Source organism: Brachyhypopomus gauderio, chromosome 17 (genome assembly GCF_052324685.1).
Source record: "Brachyhypopomus gauderio isolate BG-103 chromosome 17, BGAUD_0.2, whole genome shotgun sequence".
NCBI lineage: Eukaryota > Metazoa > Chordata > Actinopteri > Gymnotiformes > Hypopomidae > Brachyhypopomus > Brachyhypopomus gauderio.
The window spans coordinates 12,620,261-12,637,427 of record NC_135227.1 but is presented as its reverse complement, the minus strand read 5'-3'; the positions used below and the strand labels follow the sequence as shown (position 1 = coordinate 12,637,427).

Here is a 17,167-nt window from a genome sequence, read left to right as displayed (position 1 = left end):
ACTGAGCCGGTTAAATAGCACGTGGTGTAGGAATGTGACGGGCATCAGGTGTGGATGCTTAGCAGCTGCCAGCCATGTTGAGCCCCTGCTTCTCCTCCTCTGAGCCCTGTCAAAGACAGTGGTCTGAAAGACGGTGCTGAACTGGGATGGGAGAGGAGATTTCAGCACCCTGGAGAGCAGCCGGTGGTGCTGGAACAGTGAAAACCTTTCACTTTTTCACACGGAGGTCCTGCCAGGCATCTGACATGCACAAGAGCAAGAACAGTGTTGATTGTGAGTTAGTCATGGGAAGAGTTGCGGTCTAGATTCATCTGAGGGTAGTCAGTGGCACAAAAAGGGGGTATGCAGCGTATGCGACGCATAGGGGCGCTGCACTAGAGGGGGCGCCAAATCGATGAGATATAATACTGAATTTGTGTCCATCTTACGTTCGCCACAATTCCACGTTCCATCGTGGAGATCAGGCCAGGAGGGGAAGACACTGGAGTCAAAAGCAGTTGGTCCACTTTCATTTCATGATGCCTATCCTCACCAAAATGTGAAAAAGTAAACATTTTGTCTTCAGCATCATGTGGCAGTTGATGGCAGCTTCCTGTACCTTTTGTGTGACATGAGTCTTACCTTTGAGGATTAAGCATAACCAACTATTAAAAGGTCAGATTGGAATGTGAAAAGTGTACAAAAAAGTTGTGTTAAAAAAAAAAAGAGGAAATGGTTCATTTTTTCTGTTGGTTTGTGCTGACCGGTCTACCATGATTCAGTCCTACATCGGAAAATTGATTGCAGTATTTTATGATGGGAAATTCTGTGCTCTCTGATGGGCTGGTGTTATCTTCTGGGCAGTGATTCTTGAACAAATGCAATAAAAATTAAATGAAATTTGTTTTGAGATGGGAAATATTAAGCATTTCACTTAATTTAGCAAAACCAAGTTATCCCATACCACCAACCACAATCTTTTTATAAGTCTTTCATTTTATTACATTATGGAAATTGCTTTTGCAAATGCCTTCTCATGCATGTAAGAATGGTCCCACTTTCACTCTGCATAAAGGTGTGATCTACCCTCACTGGCCACTTTATTAGGTACGCCTTGCTAGTACTGGGTTGGACCCCTTTTGCCTTCAGAACTGCCTTAATCCTTTGTGGCATTGATTCAACAAGGTACTGGAAACATTCCTCAGAGAGTCTGGTCCATATTGACATGATAGCATCACGCAGTTGCTGCAGATTTGTCAGCTGCACATCCATGATACGAATCTCCCGTTCCACGAGACTCATCAGACCAGGCGACATTTTTCCAGTCTTCTATGGCCCAATTTTGGTGAGCCATTGCAAACTGTAGCCTCAGTTTCCTGTTCTTAGATGACAGGACTGGTACCCAGTGTGCTCTTCTGCTAGTAGCCCTTCTGCCGCAAGATTCAACGTGTTGTGCATTCAGAGATGCTCTTCTGCATGCCTCGGGTGTAACGACTGGTTATTTGAGTTATTGTTGCTGTTATATCAGCTCAAACCAGTCTGGCCAATCTCCTCGGGAATCAACAGGCGTACCTAATAAAGTGGCCGGTGAGTATATCTGGGTATTTTATCTGGAGTGAGAAATCATGTTATTGCAAGGTCAGACTGCACAGCATGCAATGCAAGTGAGAAAACATTAAACACTGGATCTTGTCATCGACTAGGCAGGGTACCAAACGTAGCCTGATCAGTGTGTTCATATAGAGGAGAAATGTATCCCATTTGTCATATAATCATAGTGTTATAAAAAAAATTATGTTCTCTCATGCATAGCGGCCTGTTTGCTGTTGTCGCATTTACAATTGCCATAATCAAAATAGCTGCTAGTACATTTATTTTTCCTTATAATAATAATAATAATAATAATAATATATAATTATAACCCCTTCTTAGGTAGAGGCTGTAGGTAGAGGCTGTGCAATAAAGTAACCTCTTGTGACACTACTCCTAGTATATTATTAGTTTAGTTTCATTTAACAGGTTGAGTGGCGCCCTGCAAATCCATGTCTAAGAAATGAGATCTAATCACAGCCATGGCAACATGTGTAAATACCAGCTGAAAATGTAAGCTTGAGATCAAATCATTCAGTTTCCCCAAATATAGATATTTAGAATTTGATCATCTGTAGATGCATTGTGTAAATAGACAATTACATTGGGTCAAGGTTTCTATGTGGTGCCTGTGTAAATCTGTATATGGTGATGAGTAGTTACAGGAGTGAAATGAGGAATGGAGAGACATGGATTGTGGAAAGTTGCCTTAATATCTATATCTTAGTATCTGCAGCTATACTGTATGGTCGATTACAAAGAGCAATCCTTTATTCACATTTCTCTGAACTTGGATAAGGATGGAAAACTTTGTCACAAAAAAACAAAACCTAAAGGCAGTTGTTATATTCCTTTATTAAAAGTTCAAAATATATGGCTTCGGTTGGTACAGTTGTTGGATCCTAACAATAAGTGTCTTAGGGTGCAATTGTTGTGGGAAAAAATGATCGCTTAATCTAAGGTTTGAACACTGGAACAACACAGTAAAAACAACACATTCTGGATGCTTAATCTTTCTCCAAGGATTATTAGTATCCATCCACAACCAGGCAGAGCTGTGTTTTACTTTCAGATGAATGGCAGTAAGCCAGCAGAAACACATTATTACATGTTCTTCCCTTGGAAAAGTAATCCTATTTCTCAAAAAAAAAAAAAAACATTTATAGTTTAATTTAATACTGTTGACTGAATAATTCACAATTGCATTTTGCAAAAAAATGTTTTGCATTTCTGTTTATTGATATAATTCAGCAGCTGCCCCTTGGCTTCTATAATATAGGAAATAAAAGACTATTCCTTTAACAGGATTACTGAAAGTGCTTGAACAGTTGCCAGGACTCTTGATATTAATGACATTAAGATGGATTGGCTGGACCTTTTGGCTTGTCTTAACCATGGATGCTTCTTGAAGAGGGTGTAATGGTCTTACCCTATGGCAGGTCATGTCTCCTACACCATGAGTCCTGATGTATTACTATATAATTAGTTGCTCTAATAGCAGTTTTCCAAACACAGTGGTGTAGAGTAAACATTTCATTGCTGAAATTCTCTGTGTAGTTTTGCCCTTGGACAAGACGGGCTCTTTCTGTTTATTTTTATTGATGATACTTGTTTGAGATCGGTCCACACTCCATGTCAGACGGCTATAAACCTCAGAGCCAGAGAGCCAAGCAGAAGTCAGATAGATTTGATTTGAATTGAAGGACATTACTGATAATGCCAGAAATAGCTTGTTTCCTGACCTCAGCTTTGCAGAGTTACCTGAAAACGAGTGTGTGTGTGTGTGTGTGTGTGTGTGTGTGTGTGTGTGTGTGTGTGTGTGTGTGTGTGTGTGTGTGTGTGTGTGTGTGTGTGTGTGTGTGTGTGTGTGTGTGTGTGTGTGTGTGTGTGTGGATGTGCATTGTGTCATACCACTTTAACATTAGAAATCCTAATGAATTTACTTCACATACTTATGAAAAATCTAAAAAATCATGTGATGTGTTGTACTTATCTTTTTTGTTAGATTTTTTGTTTATTTGTTTTTTGTTCTTTGTTTATTATAAAATCATTTGTTTTAATACAATACACAATGCTAGTTGACTTTGTTCTTTTTAAGTTCCTTAGATGTTCATCAGATGCCCCTGGCCATTCTCTCTGGCCTAATATCAGGTGACAGAGACCAGGATAATGAATGATAAAAGATGAATAAGGAATCATAAGAATGCTTGTGTGGATGCAGAGAGGGGAAGCTGTCCTTCCGCTTATCTCTTTGCTTTGTAGTCAAGTTAATTACATTTCTTAATTAAAATTTTGAGGAGCTTATTAATTATGCAAAAACATGATTTCTCATCCTCATTGCAAACATTAACCTTTAATTGAAATGACAGAATTCTCCCTCTTCCTGCACCATTACACAAACACCAACATCAAGCAGCAGGCAGCAACAAATTCTGTTTGCTTAACTCACCGAGAATCTATATTGTACATAAACTATAGTAGTGCACCTGTATACAAATGAGTGATATGTGCCTAAAGTCTGATCGTGGTTGAAATAGAGCAGTACCACAGATGTGAATGTAACATAAATAGATGTTGTATATTCAGGTCCTGACTCCTACTGTGTATTCTTATTTTTATTTTATGATTCATTATTTGCTTTGAGTTTGATGTTGAAAGGGAAAAGGTGCATTTTGGCAGGTTGAGATTTAGAGCTGTGCTTGGAGCTTGGAAAGAGTGTGGACCTCTCGTGTTGTGTTGTGTCTACATGTCTTTGGCAGTGGAGTGTGCTGTCATGGGGTAAAAGCTGTTCACCAATCTATTCCAGTGGGTCACGGTGCACTCAGGCCTACGACACGGAAGGTGGCATTTGGAATTGCACCAGACACGGCCTGACTTGGATGGTGTTGGACTCGCAGGACTGTGGGAGTTGTCCCCTTACAGCAGTCTGTGTCCAGCTCTTTTGTTCTTCTCATTTTGGTGCCTAGTTGCTGCAAACTTTGCTTTACTAGATCAGAATTTCAGTGTTCATTATGCTGAATTTAGAATATTTGAGTTTTGTGACTTAATTCAGTAGGATCAATATTTATCTTGAACTAGTTGAATTAGTTCATACGATCCCTACAGACTAAAGAGGACGGAGCATTGTTTGTCATTTATTATGTTTACTACTGGTAGTAAGAATATCTGCATGTGAATACTGAATGTGTGAGAATTTTCTTGTTGAATTATGGATGGTATTTCTAACCTGGTTTATTTGTCAGTACTAACATTTCTAGATGCATTTTAAATAGCAAAATACAGTATATGGTCATAACTATATACTGACATCTCTTGTAATTATTTAAAGTGTTTAAGCTACGTCCATTGTTAACAGTTGAATAAAAGCAAGTGCACAACCCTGTAATCTCCAAGCCAAACTGGAAGTACATACTGAAGAGCTTGTGGGCTTTAAATGTGCATAGGACGCCACCTTTGATCGAAGTCCGTTCATGGCATTTCTGCTATGGATCAGATCCAGTCAATTGCAAGTTCTGTTATTGTGAAATGGAAGTGACAACAGCTTTTGCCACAAAGCGTAAGATGGTGCAAACTCAGCATGCCAACAAGTATTGTAAAAATCACCTACCCTCTGTTACATTATTTATTACAGTTTGGCTGCCTTCAGCCTTCATCACATTCACGCTTTACCATCATGGACAAGTCTGATGGACAAGTCTGAGTTTGGGGGATTCCAGCAGAACACTATGTGACACTATGTTATCAACAGTAAAATCTGGTGGGGATCATTTTTGTTTCCCAGAGTTTGGCCTAGGCCCCAACGATATTGTAGACAAATACATCGATGTACCAGAAGTCATGGAGAAGGATCTTGTATAATGTACGACCCCCTCTAGCCTGGCGGAGTGGAGAGAAGATATCTGGAGGGGTGTTGAGCTGTCTGGGTAGCCACCCACACTTCTACGGCATTTGTAAACGATGCTGCTCGGGTGTGCATTAATCTCTCCACCACATCCCATAAATCTTTGTCCGGGTTCATGTCGGGTGAATGAGAAGGCCACACCATTCATCTGAAATCTCCAGAATATCCCATGGAAGCTACACATACCACATCCCATGGGAGTTATATGGAAAAACATTGCACTGACCTGCGGAATGTACATAAGGGGTCTCCTTCATTGAATGTACATAAGGGGTCTCCTTCATTGAATGTGCATGTAATTATTTTTGCCAGAGTCACTTGTCTTTGAACAGACAATTATAGTTAGTCTGTAACGATTGCTAAACACCTTTGGGCGGCCACTGCGCTGTCCTCTGTGGGTGGTAATACCTAGTCCACACGTGACCCTGTGGATCAAGGAATGTTAAATGCTTGTATAACTTAAGAAACGGAGTGTCCCATCTATCTGACTCCCACATTCATGTCTTCTTCAAGCTTTGATAACTCACATGAGCACGCTGGCCAGTGTTCGACCTAACTCACAAGATACCTCACAACTTATACAGGTGTGGGCCTTCCCAAGCCGACGCCTAAAGTAATAACATCACTTCATAATCAATTTACATACTGCTATCCTTTTACTGTTCACATGTCAGTGTATACTTACATCTTTGAGGTCAGGAAGGCCCATTCCTGTTCCACCATCACTGTACCGCTCTGTACAAAGCAAAGTATATAAATGCATAATTTGATGGGATTGGTGGGGAGATCCCTGACCTCAACTGCACTACATGTTGTTCATTGTAATGTCTATTGTGAGCCAGGAATTCACACCCAGCATCAGTTTTTGGCCTCACAAACACATTGACTGAATTTGCACAAATTTCAAACGCCACACTACAAAATCTTGCAGAATGTTTTCCCAGAAGACCGGAGACTACTCCATGTTGGTGCCTGTGGTTTTCTATTAGGATGTCTGGCAAGCTCACACAGGTGTGATGGTCAGGTGTCTACCTACATTTGGCCATTTCATTGTGAATGTATGATGTATACTCAAAAGCTAAAGCATTTATTTTATGGATCAAGACATCCCAGGACTCTTGTACCTTTCTGTCCTAAAAGCAACACAGCCTTTCACACCGATAATACAGATAGAGAAGATCTCCTTCTTTATTATACATAAGTCAAATTGTCCCTTACTGACTTGTTCCCTATCCATTAACATCTAGTATGTGCTTCTGTTTGCATGTTGACACTTATCAATTTTCTCTCTTCTCAGGTCAGGTCATTATCAAAATGGAGAATCAGTTTAAGGTGACTTGTCTTGCCATTCAGCCCATGGATCCGAGTGTTGTTCTGTGCGGAGGATTCAGCGATGAGGTCAAGGCATGGGATTCCCGGATTTGTAAGGTCAGCTTGAACTTTATGCCCTGCTGTTAATGCTGCTTTTGAACAGCATACCAGTGTAAAGAACACAGACTCTTCATGAGCCTCCACTGATTCGTCCTCATGGGACAGGTTCTCTGCAGCATGTTGGCTGTACAGGGATGCAAGTAATAGTTGTTTTGTTTTTGTTGAGGTTTTTTCTTTTTTTCTTTTAGCAAGAACGAAACTTGATTTGGTCTGGATTTTATAGTATGTGTCATGCAATTAGTTGTCTGATATCTTGTCAAAGAATACTACAGGTTATGCACAAAGATATGTGGCAAATATCAGGTCTGGAATATTTACACAAACATTTTGTTCATTCTGCATAGAACAGTGACAGTGGGTAGTGTGGTGTGCTGTGCATAAATGTGCACTTGTATTATAGGTCCAGCAAAATATGTTGAGACAAAAACATGGAATGGTATCTTTTAGATTTTATGCAGTGGTGGATGCAGTATGAAGACATAGCCCCTCATAAGAACCCTTATAAAAGTGCTTCACTTAAAATCCCATATCAGTTTATGTATTTGCTTTATCCAAAGTTTAAAGTGCTATGAATATCTACGGTTACAATATTGTTGTATTGTTTGCATGGACGTAATTTTGTAATAAAAAGTGGGGGGGGGACATGGATTCGTCGCTATTTAAATATTTGGTTTTAACCGTAAAAACTGGGGGGGACCAACACCCCCCCCCCCCCCCCCCCCCCAAATTACGTCAGTGATTGTTTGAAGTTCTCTTTTCTCGCCTAATATACCCATTCTATGTTAGTTTGCTAGCTGGAGCACATTAAAGTAGTCTGAGTAAACATGTCATGATGGTAGAATCTCTAGTGGCAGAGTGTGGATATCTGCTCAATTGCTTGTTTACTGGAGATAATACTATGAACAACCAGGGACCTCGAGATTATAGGCACTGGACATTTTTAAAGGCAATAGATAGTCTCTGAAGGTAGTGTACATACTGGGGCACTATGGTGAACCCGACTATCTGGGCTTACCACCAGTCAAAGTGTGTCACTGCAGCACATGTAGCCGACCTGAGACCTCCATCCAGAGCCTAGTAAGCTCTTAGCTGCTGTCTGTGTGCGATAATGCTCCCCAGCGGAGTGATTCAAATGCTGGTGTAATTGATTCTGATGGTGGGGCTTCATGAACGTCAGCTTCTGTGTGTATGGATTTTCATTCCAATGGCACGCTTGCCTTTGAAGCACTTTCCAGCCCAGTTTTAATAGCGGTTCTATTAAACTATTATTGTGAGCATGGCTTACACAGATGAACACACTAAACACATATCGATAAGGGTGAGTTCAATACAGTATAGCTTCTGTTTCCTTTTTCGATTTGGTAAGACGTTCAACATGATCAGATTCTGATCACTGAATTGAGTTGGACTGAAGCAGTAGGGTTTTGTGTGTTTTCCGCCGCATGTGTAGCAAAAAACCAAAAACGTGCTTTAGACACGTTGGCACACAAAATCAACCGTAGTGGCAAAAACAGATGTTCATAGAAAAGGAAGAGTAGTCTTTTTTCCAGAGGAGGGCGGGACTCCATGGAAGGCTTCCTCCCTTACCCTACAGCACATATGTCAAAGTCAAGGCCCGCGGGCCAGATCCGGCCCGTGAATTGATTATCTATGGCCCCCTGGATGATATTTAATTACTGTTAGAACCGGCCCGCAGGCCACAGCCGCCCGCTGGTGTTTTGCACGCACAAACACTACATTCCCCACAATGCAACGGTAGCCCGCGAAGTCACTGCAGCGTGCACAAGCGGCGAGGGTCAGCGCGGCGAAAATAACGTAATCGCAGTGGCTCAGCTCGTGCGCGAGCGTCTCGCGCGCTGTCGATTCGCGAGGTCGTGCATCTCTCGAATTTTGTACTTTGCGCGCGCCGCGCCTCAGCGCAATGAACAAAGTCATGTTTGCAGGGTTCATACACCTTTACAAGGTGGAATTCAAGCACTTGTACGTCACTTTCAAGGTCCATTTCAATATTTCCCAGCACGTTAAACTTAATTAAGTTAAATATTTATACATATATTCGAAATGATTCGAAATAATTCGCTTTTTATTCACATTATTTAATGGTTGTTTATTTTCAACACGCCCAATATTAACGTCTTCACGTTCTCTCATATTTCGTCCTGGAATTACAAGAGGCTCGTATTTGTTAACGTAATAAAAGAGAACTGTTCAGTCAGATAGCTATTTGTTGTGAAACGAAGTAGTTACAATTTCAAGCATTTTCAAGTACTTTAGCTTAAATTCCAGCAATAAACCTTTATTACTTTATTCATGTTTGCTTGTTGAAAAATATTTTCACTTGAAATTACTGACAGATCCATAAGAAAATATTGCTTTATTCATTTAAGCATTAAATAATATACACTGTGTTAGGTCTTGGTTCAATAGGCTATGTGCAATCATTTTAATATGTTTTAATAAACATTGAACCAGTCCGGCCCTCGGCTTGTAGCAAATTTGTTTTTTTGGCCCTCGTTGTATTTGACTTTGACATCCCTGCCCTACAGTGACTGATCTTCAATTCGTCAGAAAAAAAATACCGACTCATTGGGCGTAAAATAATAAATACAAATTTATTGTTTGATTCCCCACATATCATTACAAGGCTTTCAGATCAGTGTAGCATATGAAGTCTTCTGTTTCTAAACACTGCCACTGAGCCCCCTATTTTAATACAAGTCTTAGAGAGTTGTATTTAATTAATCAAGTAAAATGACAAAAAAAAAAAAAAAAAAATACAAAACCCAAGTTTAATTCTTACTTTTTAGTGTCTATGCTTTTTTGTAAATAATAAATATTAAACTCTTTTTTTTACACCATTTTCAGGAAAGTTCTGAATATTATGTTAGTAATATTCTTATCTTAAAAAATGTCATGATTACTATTGTGGTCTTTGGTACTATTGTACAGTATTCATACACTACATGCAGTGTATAATTTCAAAATACATATTTTAAGTTCTTTATATTCTAAGTGTTCATCAGAAATATATTAAAAGACATTTTAGTACATTCTTATTATGTGGTTAAGCTGATTGAATCTCTTATCATCCATGGCATTTGTAATAGTATAAACAAACACATTTAAAAAAACCTTAACATATACTTTTAAATGTAATTTGACCTTCACAAAGGTGTACAACCAGTTCAGTTCTTGTGTATCGGACAAATCTGGTTTCTTATTGAATATATTGTGACTAGAACTGGACTTACATCATGCTCTTTTTCAGACAATCAAGGTGTACAGGGCTGGGATTCAGCAAACGCTGGACATCCTTTTTCTGCGTGAAGGGAAAGAATTGGTGACCAGCAGCGATGCGGTCAGTCGGGACTCTGCGGATCGAACCCTTATTGCCTGGGACTTTACAACTACTGCCAAAATCTCCAACCAGATATTCCATGTAAGATCCCAAGCTGGCTCTTTGAAGAACTGGAGAACCATGGCGACCCTGATCTTGGTAGTATTAAAACTGGTGTCCTGTTTGTCAGGCTACATGAGCATTTCAGGCATGCGAAGGAATTCTAGGTGAACACGTCTTAAAAACACCCTGTTTTATTGGAGCAAACAGTCATTAGGTCTTTATGACTGGATATTGCCACTAACTACATGATACTATATGTGTCACAATGCAGGCCTTAAAACATGATATAACACCTAACCATATATTATTCAAGCTAAATGTCCTACAATTATTATTAACAACGTTGGTGTTATTGATGTTGCATGTTGATGTGGCTACATGAATAACCAATAAAAACAAATAGCACAATTAATGGGAAGATTACATTTAGCGTAACTATACAGAAAATAAAAAATTGTAAAAGACAGGTAATAGCTTTTAACCTCCGCTAACCAGAAATGGTTTTACACTGAACATAGTTAGAACTCACAAACCTGCACACTTGCAGTTCTGACCTTCATTACTTGGTCCGTCATTACTTTGCGTGCACTTGAGTGCTAGTTTGTGCTGAATGATCAGTCTCCACCTAGTCTGAGGTGGCATGGTGGAGTAATTGAATTCATGATTAAATCTCCAAATATGAGCTGATGTCAGGTTTGTCCCTCGAGTGCCAGCTCCTCCCCTCTACTGTAATGCTGCTTTGCCAGCTCTAGTTCTCTGTTTAGTCCCGACTCCCCACACTAAACGTAGCTGTTGGACATGGCATGAGTGTATGATTGGCTGATGGAACATTATGATTGGTTGAGGAGTCATTAATACTCGCACGGTTCTGTCTATATTACGTGTGATGCTTTTGAGCTACATGCTTATTGTTATGCTTTATCTTTTGGATGTGACTTAGCACCATGTAATAGTGTTGGTTATAAGGCATTGAACTTTTTTGCATCGTTAAAATTAGAGCAGTTTGTGTTAATTCAATCGAAACATACATAAAAGATTGTTATGCTGCATTAGGATTAGAATTACAGCTCTACCTAAGCTCTACAGACACAAAAGAGCAAAATAATGCTAGCTTGACATGTGAGGATGGAACTTAGAATGATGGTTCACAAAAACCACTAATGTAGCCCTGCCACAAAGTATTTTACAGAAATAATACTTTCCTTGCAATACACCAGTAGAATAAACATAGGTCTGTGTTTGAAAAAATGACCTCTTTTGGAGAATTATGTAGTTTTACAGTAAATACGTTTATCCACCAACCTTACTAACATCTCAGAACTGACTCAGACTCCATCCAATGCAGATTTAAATCCGAGAAAAGACCATAAATGAATATCCATGTCAAGGCAATAATAAGGTAATAATGACATAGTAATGAAGTTATGTTATGGTTTCTGAGGAGTGAAATGAACATGCATTAGCTATCATTTAGAGGCAGGAAAAGATCACTCTCTTCTTGCCTTCCATACAGGAGAGATACACATGTCCTAGTCTGGCCCTGCACCCACAGGACGACTGCTTTGTTGCGCAGACCAATGGAAACTACATAGCACTCTTTTCAACCCAAAAGCCATACAAGATGAACAAGAGGAAACGATTTGAAGGACACAAGGTCAGTGTGTTTGTGATGCTCTGCGCGTACGCCAGAGTGTCATCACACCATCGACACCAAATCAGGCGTTCAGCAGCAAGTTCATTTTTGTTGTTCTCACAAGTTCCGTTTAAAACGCGAACGCTCGGAGAGTCCCAAGTAGCCGTTGTCGTTCGTCCGTCCGTCTGATTTCCAGCGCGTTTCCAGACAGACCGAACACGAGACTGAAGCACTTCCATGTTCTAGGTGGAGGGCTACGCGGTCCAGTGTGAGCTGTCTTCAGATGGAGGCGTGCTGGCTACAGGCAGCTCCGTTGGCTCTGTGCACTTCTACGACTTTCACACAGCACGGAGGATACGCACGCTCCACGCCCACCCCCAGGCCTGCGTGAGCGCGTCCTTCCACCCCGTGCTGCCCGCCGCCATCGCCACATGTGACTGGGGAGGGGAGATCAAAATATGGAACTGATCATCAAGACACTAGAAAGGTTTTCTGCAGAAGGAGACTCCAGCATCCTGTATTCAAAAACGAAAGAGATTTAAATGGTCTGAAGTAGAAAAACATCCAATATTGTAGGTTGGATAAAGAGCAGAACAAAATTCTTAATTAAAAGATCTAAATGAATATCTAAATGTCTATGCATGTTATTGCACAATTTTTCATTTTTACATTCAGATGTTCCAGTGCAGCAACTAGATGGACAAATGCTAATGCAAAATGCTGTTTTTGTGTGTGAAGTGCCTTGTGGAGCTGGATACTCACTCAGTGACAGCAGGCTGTAAATTCTTCACAAGGCAGCAATACTGTAAAAATGTAACAGGTGTCCTATAACACAGTGGTGCTTCTCATCAATGACACTGCACTTGTTAATCAAATGAAGCACACAATTAGCTCATGGTGTTAATCTCCCCCTCACCTCAGTATTTCTGGTAACAACAACAGATGGGTTCTCTCTAATGTGGTTTTGTTTAATATGCCACTTTATTAGGAACACCTGTACACCTGTGTTCATTTATGCAACCTTCAACTTCCAACAGGCTAGAGTTACACAAAGTCTGGCAAAAACAACAACGGACCATTCAACAAGTGTCGGTTCTGATAGCAGAATGCCTTGTTGACGAGTGGAGGAGCAGGATGACTAGACCGGGTCTGAGATTAAAGGAAGTCTGTGGAAACTCCAAAAAACACAGTTTGTAACCACGGGAGCCGAAAACCATCTCATAGTGCAGAACACATGCAACATTAAGGGATAACAGGCTAACAGAGAGCACATTCTGTTAGCAGTGACCAGGAATCTAGAGGGTGCAGTGGAAACTGGACAGCTGAAGTTGGAAATATGCTACCTGGACTGATGTCGGGTATTGAATTTGGTGTAAACAGCTTGAACCCATGAATCCAGTCTACGTTATGTCAACAGGCTGGTAATAGTTTAGTCGTGTGGGGTTTCTGGGCACACATTTGGCCCACAGTAGATACATATGAGATGCCCATATAATTCGAATGCATGTGAGATGCCCAAATGAATAGACAAGGCTCAGAGCATGTGGGAGACAGACAAGTATTGGTGAACCAACCAAACTTGAGAGTGAGAGTGGACAAGATTGAAAAAACAGCAGCAGTAATAGATGTGGTAAGGGATATGGTCCTAAGTGATGAAACTAAAGTAAGGAATACGGAAAGGAAAAATACCAGGGACTGAAAGCAGAAATGAGAGGGAATGTGGAAGGTTAACACCCAGGTTGTTCCAGAGTTCACAGGGCCACTTGGGCCATTACCCATAAAGTGGATGAGTGGGTCCCACAGATCCTAATCTCAATCCATGAGACTATAATCCTAGGAGCAGCAAAAATACTGCACCAGACCGCCACAGATCTCTCTTATATATATGATTAGACTGATTCCTCATTCATATTTATTTATTAAAGACATACACCAAAGTCATGCATCAAGCAAACAGCTGACCTTTTGTTCCTTCAGAATGTTCTAGACTTTGAGGTAGAACAAGACAGGGGAGTTTGATCAGGGAATAGAGAAACAACATCAAATGTAACAGTACAAATACCAGTCTCTTACTATTGAACAAAAAAAAATTTTTTTTAGAACCTTTAACAGTGACTCAAATAATTGTAAACATACGTCTTTGAAAGTTGTAGGCCAAATATCAGGTTTCTTGTGTGGTTTGAAAACACTAACTGCCATTTCACATGGCAAATCTAAAAAGGCTTACAGGGCCTTGATTGTTTTTTGTACTCATTTTATTACATGATAAATTCATTTCATGATAAAAAAAAAGGCTATTGTGCATGTTTTGACAAAATGTTGTGTTACCTGGAATGATGGAAAGGTAATTGTGCAGAGTTTGTATGCTATGGGCAAGGTTATGGTAGCTGGCAACCTCTAGGTTCATCAGTTATACTCATTAGCTATATAATTTTGGAGTTTAGTAGTCCATCAGCAAGACATGATGCAAATGGTTAGCAAAGAATAATGAACAATGAACAGGTATTAGGTGAAGTGTCTGTGCACTTTTAGTTTGGTTTTCTGCATTTATTAGGGAACAGCCTGAGATGAACCATAACTCTATATAAGTAGTTCAGTACTGCAAAATGCCTTGCATTAAATAACCTTGTGCTGGAACTTCATTTTTAATTTTCTCTTGTATTGTCTCTCTTTATGGTTACATTCTACAGAAATATCCAAATAAAAAAAGAAAGGGGCCACATTTTCATTTAGGCGCGCCATTGCACCATAACAGAAGGAACTGTCATGGCAATTAAATTCTTTCTTGGCATGATCAGTTTTGTTCATGCAAAACCTTTTCAAGATTTTTTTTTTCCAGCCTCATACCTGATGCAGGTAAACTGGATTCTGAAACACTTAATTGCTTGGCCCAGGTGTGCTGGGAGCTTAAATCCATATATAATATACATAATAAATATATAAATGTTGTCTGGCAGGGATAATTGAAAATCTGACTTCAATGCCACTGCCATAGATCAGTAATTGATTATTGTTTTGTTCTCTTTTTCATATGGATCACTACAAACATGGAAACCCTACGTATGTGTTTACCTCTCATATCTCACATGTGTAGAAAAGGGGGGAAACAAACTGAAATGAGTGTATCTAATGACAATTGAATAATTAAGGCAAAACTCTTGTCATTTTGAGAAGGAACAAGTACTGCAATTACATCATGCCACATACTGGTTTAAAACTAGACACACCCAATAAGCGGAGGCCATCAATGACACCTCTAGTCCCCCGGGTCCCTCGTCAATCAGCCTTCAAATACAAGGGGGATTATGGGTAGACAAGTTTTCAGTTCTACTTAAGCTGTTATCAGTTGTATATAAATTATGTTTTTCATATACTATATTATTACATTATATGCTATTTGAGTAAATTACTTCATCTAAATAGCTAATTTTCAGATAATACAATTTTAACAATGGAAAAAGTAATTCTAAAGAAGAATATCCACAAGGAAACCAGATTTGGAAGCTTTTCTGAAAGACAGTAAAATTCCCATATATAATAAATACCCAGTAACTAGAATAAATTGCTTACTTAATAAACCAATAGATGCTAAGGGAAGATGGTTAAGCAGGTAAAATCTGTACGAGTGTGAAACACAGAGTCCACTCTGTTGTACAGTATGATGGCTTTTGAACTCGGTACTTTAAAAGCTCTCAAAGATACACTTCCCTGTGTCTTCACATCTGAGAAACACATTTGTTAATGGTCAATGCCTCATTTCCATCTAAACAGATGTTTGCAAGTCCTTCCTTCACAAGAGACGTGTTGAAACCACCTCTAGCAACAGCAGTAGTGACTGTTAAATCACAACATGGGTTTAGTTTAGCAGTGTTCCATACAGCTGTGCCTTGGTGAGACTGTCCTTCCTACTGAGCCCTGTGTTTCCAAAAGTTTGGTGCTGTGGTGTGCTCTTCCTTTGTGGTACTGGGCTTTGAAGCTGGTAGTGCTGCACACTGGCCTCCAGTGCATTTGGGTGTAATGACTCAACTGAGCTACTTGGGCTTACTTCCTCATATTCTTTATTCACATTTCCAACTGTGCTCTCTTTGTCCTTTGAGCTACTAGAGAGGAAAAGGCTGCTCCTGGATTCCTGACTGTCATCCTTTGACTTGTACATTGGGCCTTTTTCGGTCTTGCAAAGACCCAGGCTGTGCTTGGGGCTGGGGGCTGGGCTTGGGCCAGCCGAGGAGGGGAAGCAGGCGTCCAGCACGCGGGTTTGGAAGACATCATCTCCCTCCTGGAAGCTGCTATATAGGGGTCCCAGCTTGATTTTGGCAGGGCCCATTGCAAAATGCTGCTCGGAGAAGCTATAAGGGGAGACGCGGCCAGGGTTGCGGTAGGAGAACGTGTTGATGTCTTCCACACTCAGCTGCCTCCAGCGACCCGTTAGCTCCTCCTCGGGGATGTGGACGCTGCTGTGACTGCCTCTTGGTAGCCCTGAGGAGCCTGTGTTGTGCGAGGTGGGGAGGCGTGGGGAATGGTAAGGTTCACTGTAGCAGGATGGCGTGCGGGCGTATGCAGGGGAATTGCCTTTCTGTGGACTGGGCGTCATGTGCTGGAAGCTGTGTGACTTGGAAAACCCAGGGCTGTCCTTGTCATAAGAGGACATGCTCTTGCGCTCATAATCGCCCTCTGGCCAGTCCATGTAGAGGGCCAGGTGGGAGGAGGAGAGAGTGTGGCCCTTCTCGTCTGACGCCACACTGAAGCTGGAGTACGAGCTGGAGGGTGGAGGGGATCCGGCCACGAACTCGTGGAAAGTGGCGTCGTCGTGCGAAAAGCCGGGGAGGAAGCCGTCGTCTTCCGGGTTGCTGTCGGTGGAATTCTGGGCCTGGAGGAAGCCGGCCTCCCTGTTGTGGAGGTCCATGCTCTGCCTACGTTTCTGCTGCCGACGCCCGTCATCCGTTGGACAGTACAGGGCCGTGTCACTGCAGTACAGGTCAGAGGACTTGTAAACCACGCGGCGATGGAGGGTGTCCCCACTGCCCGTTCCATTGTTGGTCATGTGGTCTGGGTCTCGAGTCTGTGGGCTGGGTGAACGTGTCACCGGGCAGCTACTACCCAACTCTGGCTTCTCCAGCACCTTGGCAATGACTGCAGTGGGCACAGTGTCAGAATAGGGTGAGTGGCATAGGCCCAATGTCCTTCCCTGCTTCTCCATGTGAGAACTCACCCTCTCTTGTAGATCAGAAGGCAG

General features: G+C 41.1%; 2 protein-coding genes across 3 annotated transcripts in view; one reads left to right on the top strand and one right to left on the bottom strand.

Moving 5' to 3' along the window:
* wdr25 (WD repeat domain 25) overlaps nucleotides 1-14,392 on the top strand; it is a 27,108-nt gene extending 12,716 nt beyond the window's left edge. Inside the window, exons 3-6 of the mRNA XM_076979197.1 lie at nucleotides 6,768-6,898; nucleotides 10,170-10,340; nucleotides 11,815-11,955; nucleotides 12,181-14,392. Coding sequence (XP_076835312.1) covers nucleotides 6,768-6,898; nucleotides 10,170-10,340; nucleotides 11,815-11,955; nucleotides 12,181-12,402 — 665 coding nt within the window. The 3' untranslated portion in view covers nucleotides 12,403-14,392. The remainder of the gene's footprint in view (nucleotides 1-6,767; nucleotides 6,899-10,169; nucleotides 10,341-11,814; nucleotides 11,956-12,180) is intronic.
* The window catches only part of begain (brain-enriched guanylate kinase-associated), a 35,986-nt gene continuing 33,148 nt past the window's right edge, over nucleotides 14,330-17,167 (bottom strand). For both annotated transcript variants that reach the window (XM_076979196.1, XM_076979195.1), the window contains one exon: nucleotides 14,330-17,167. In XM_076979196.1, coding sequence (XP_076835311.1) covers nucleotides 15,791-17,167 — 1,377 coding nt within the window. In that variant the 3' untranslated portion in view covers nucleotides 14,330-15,790.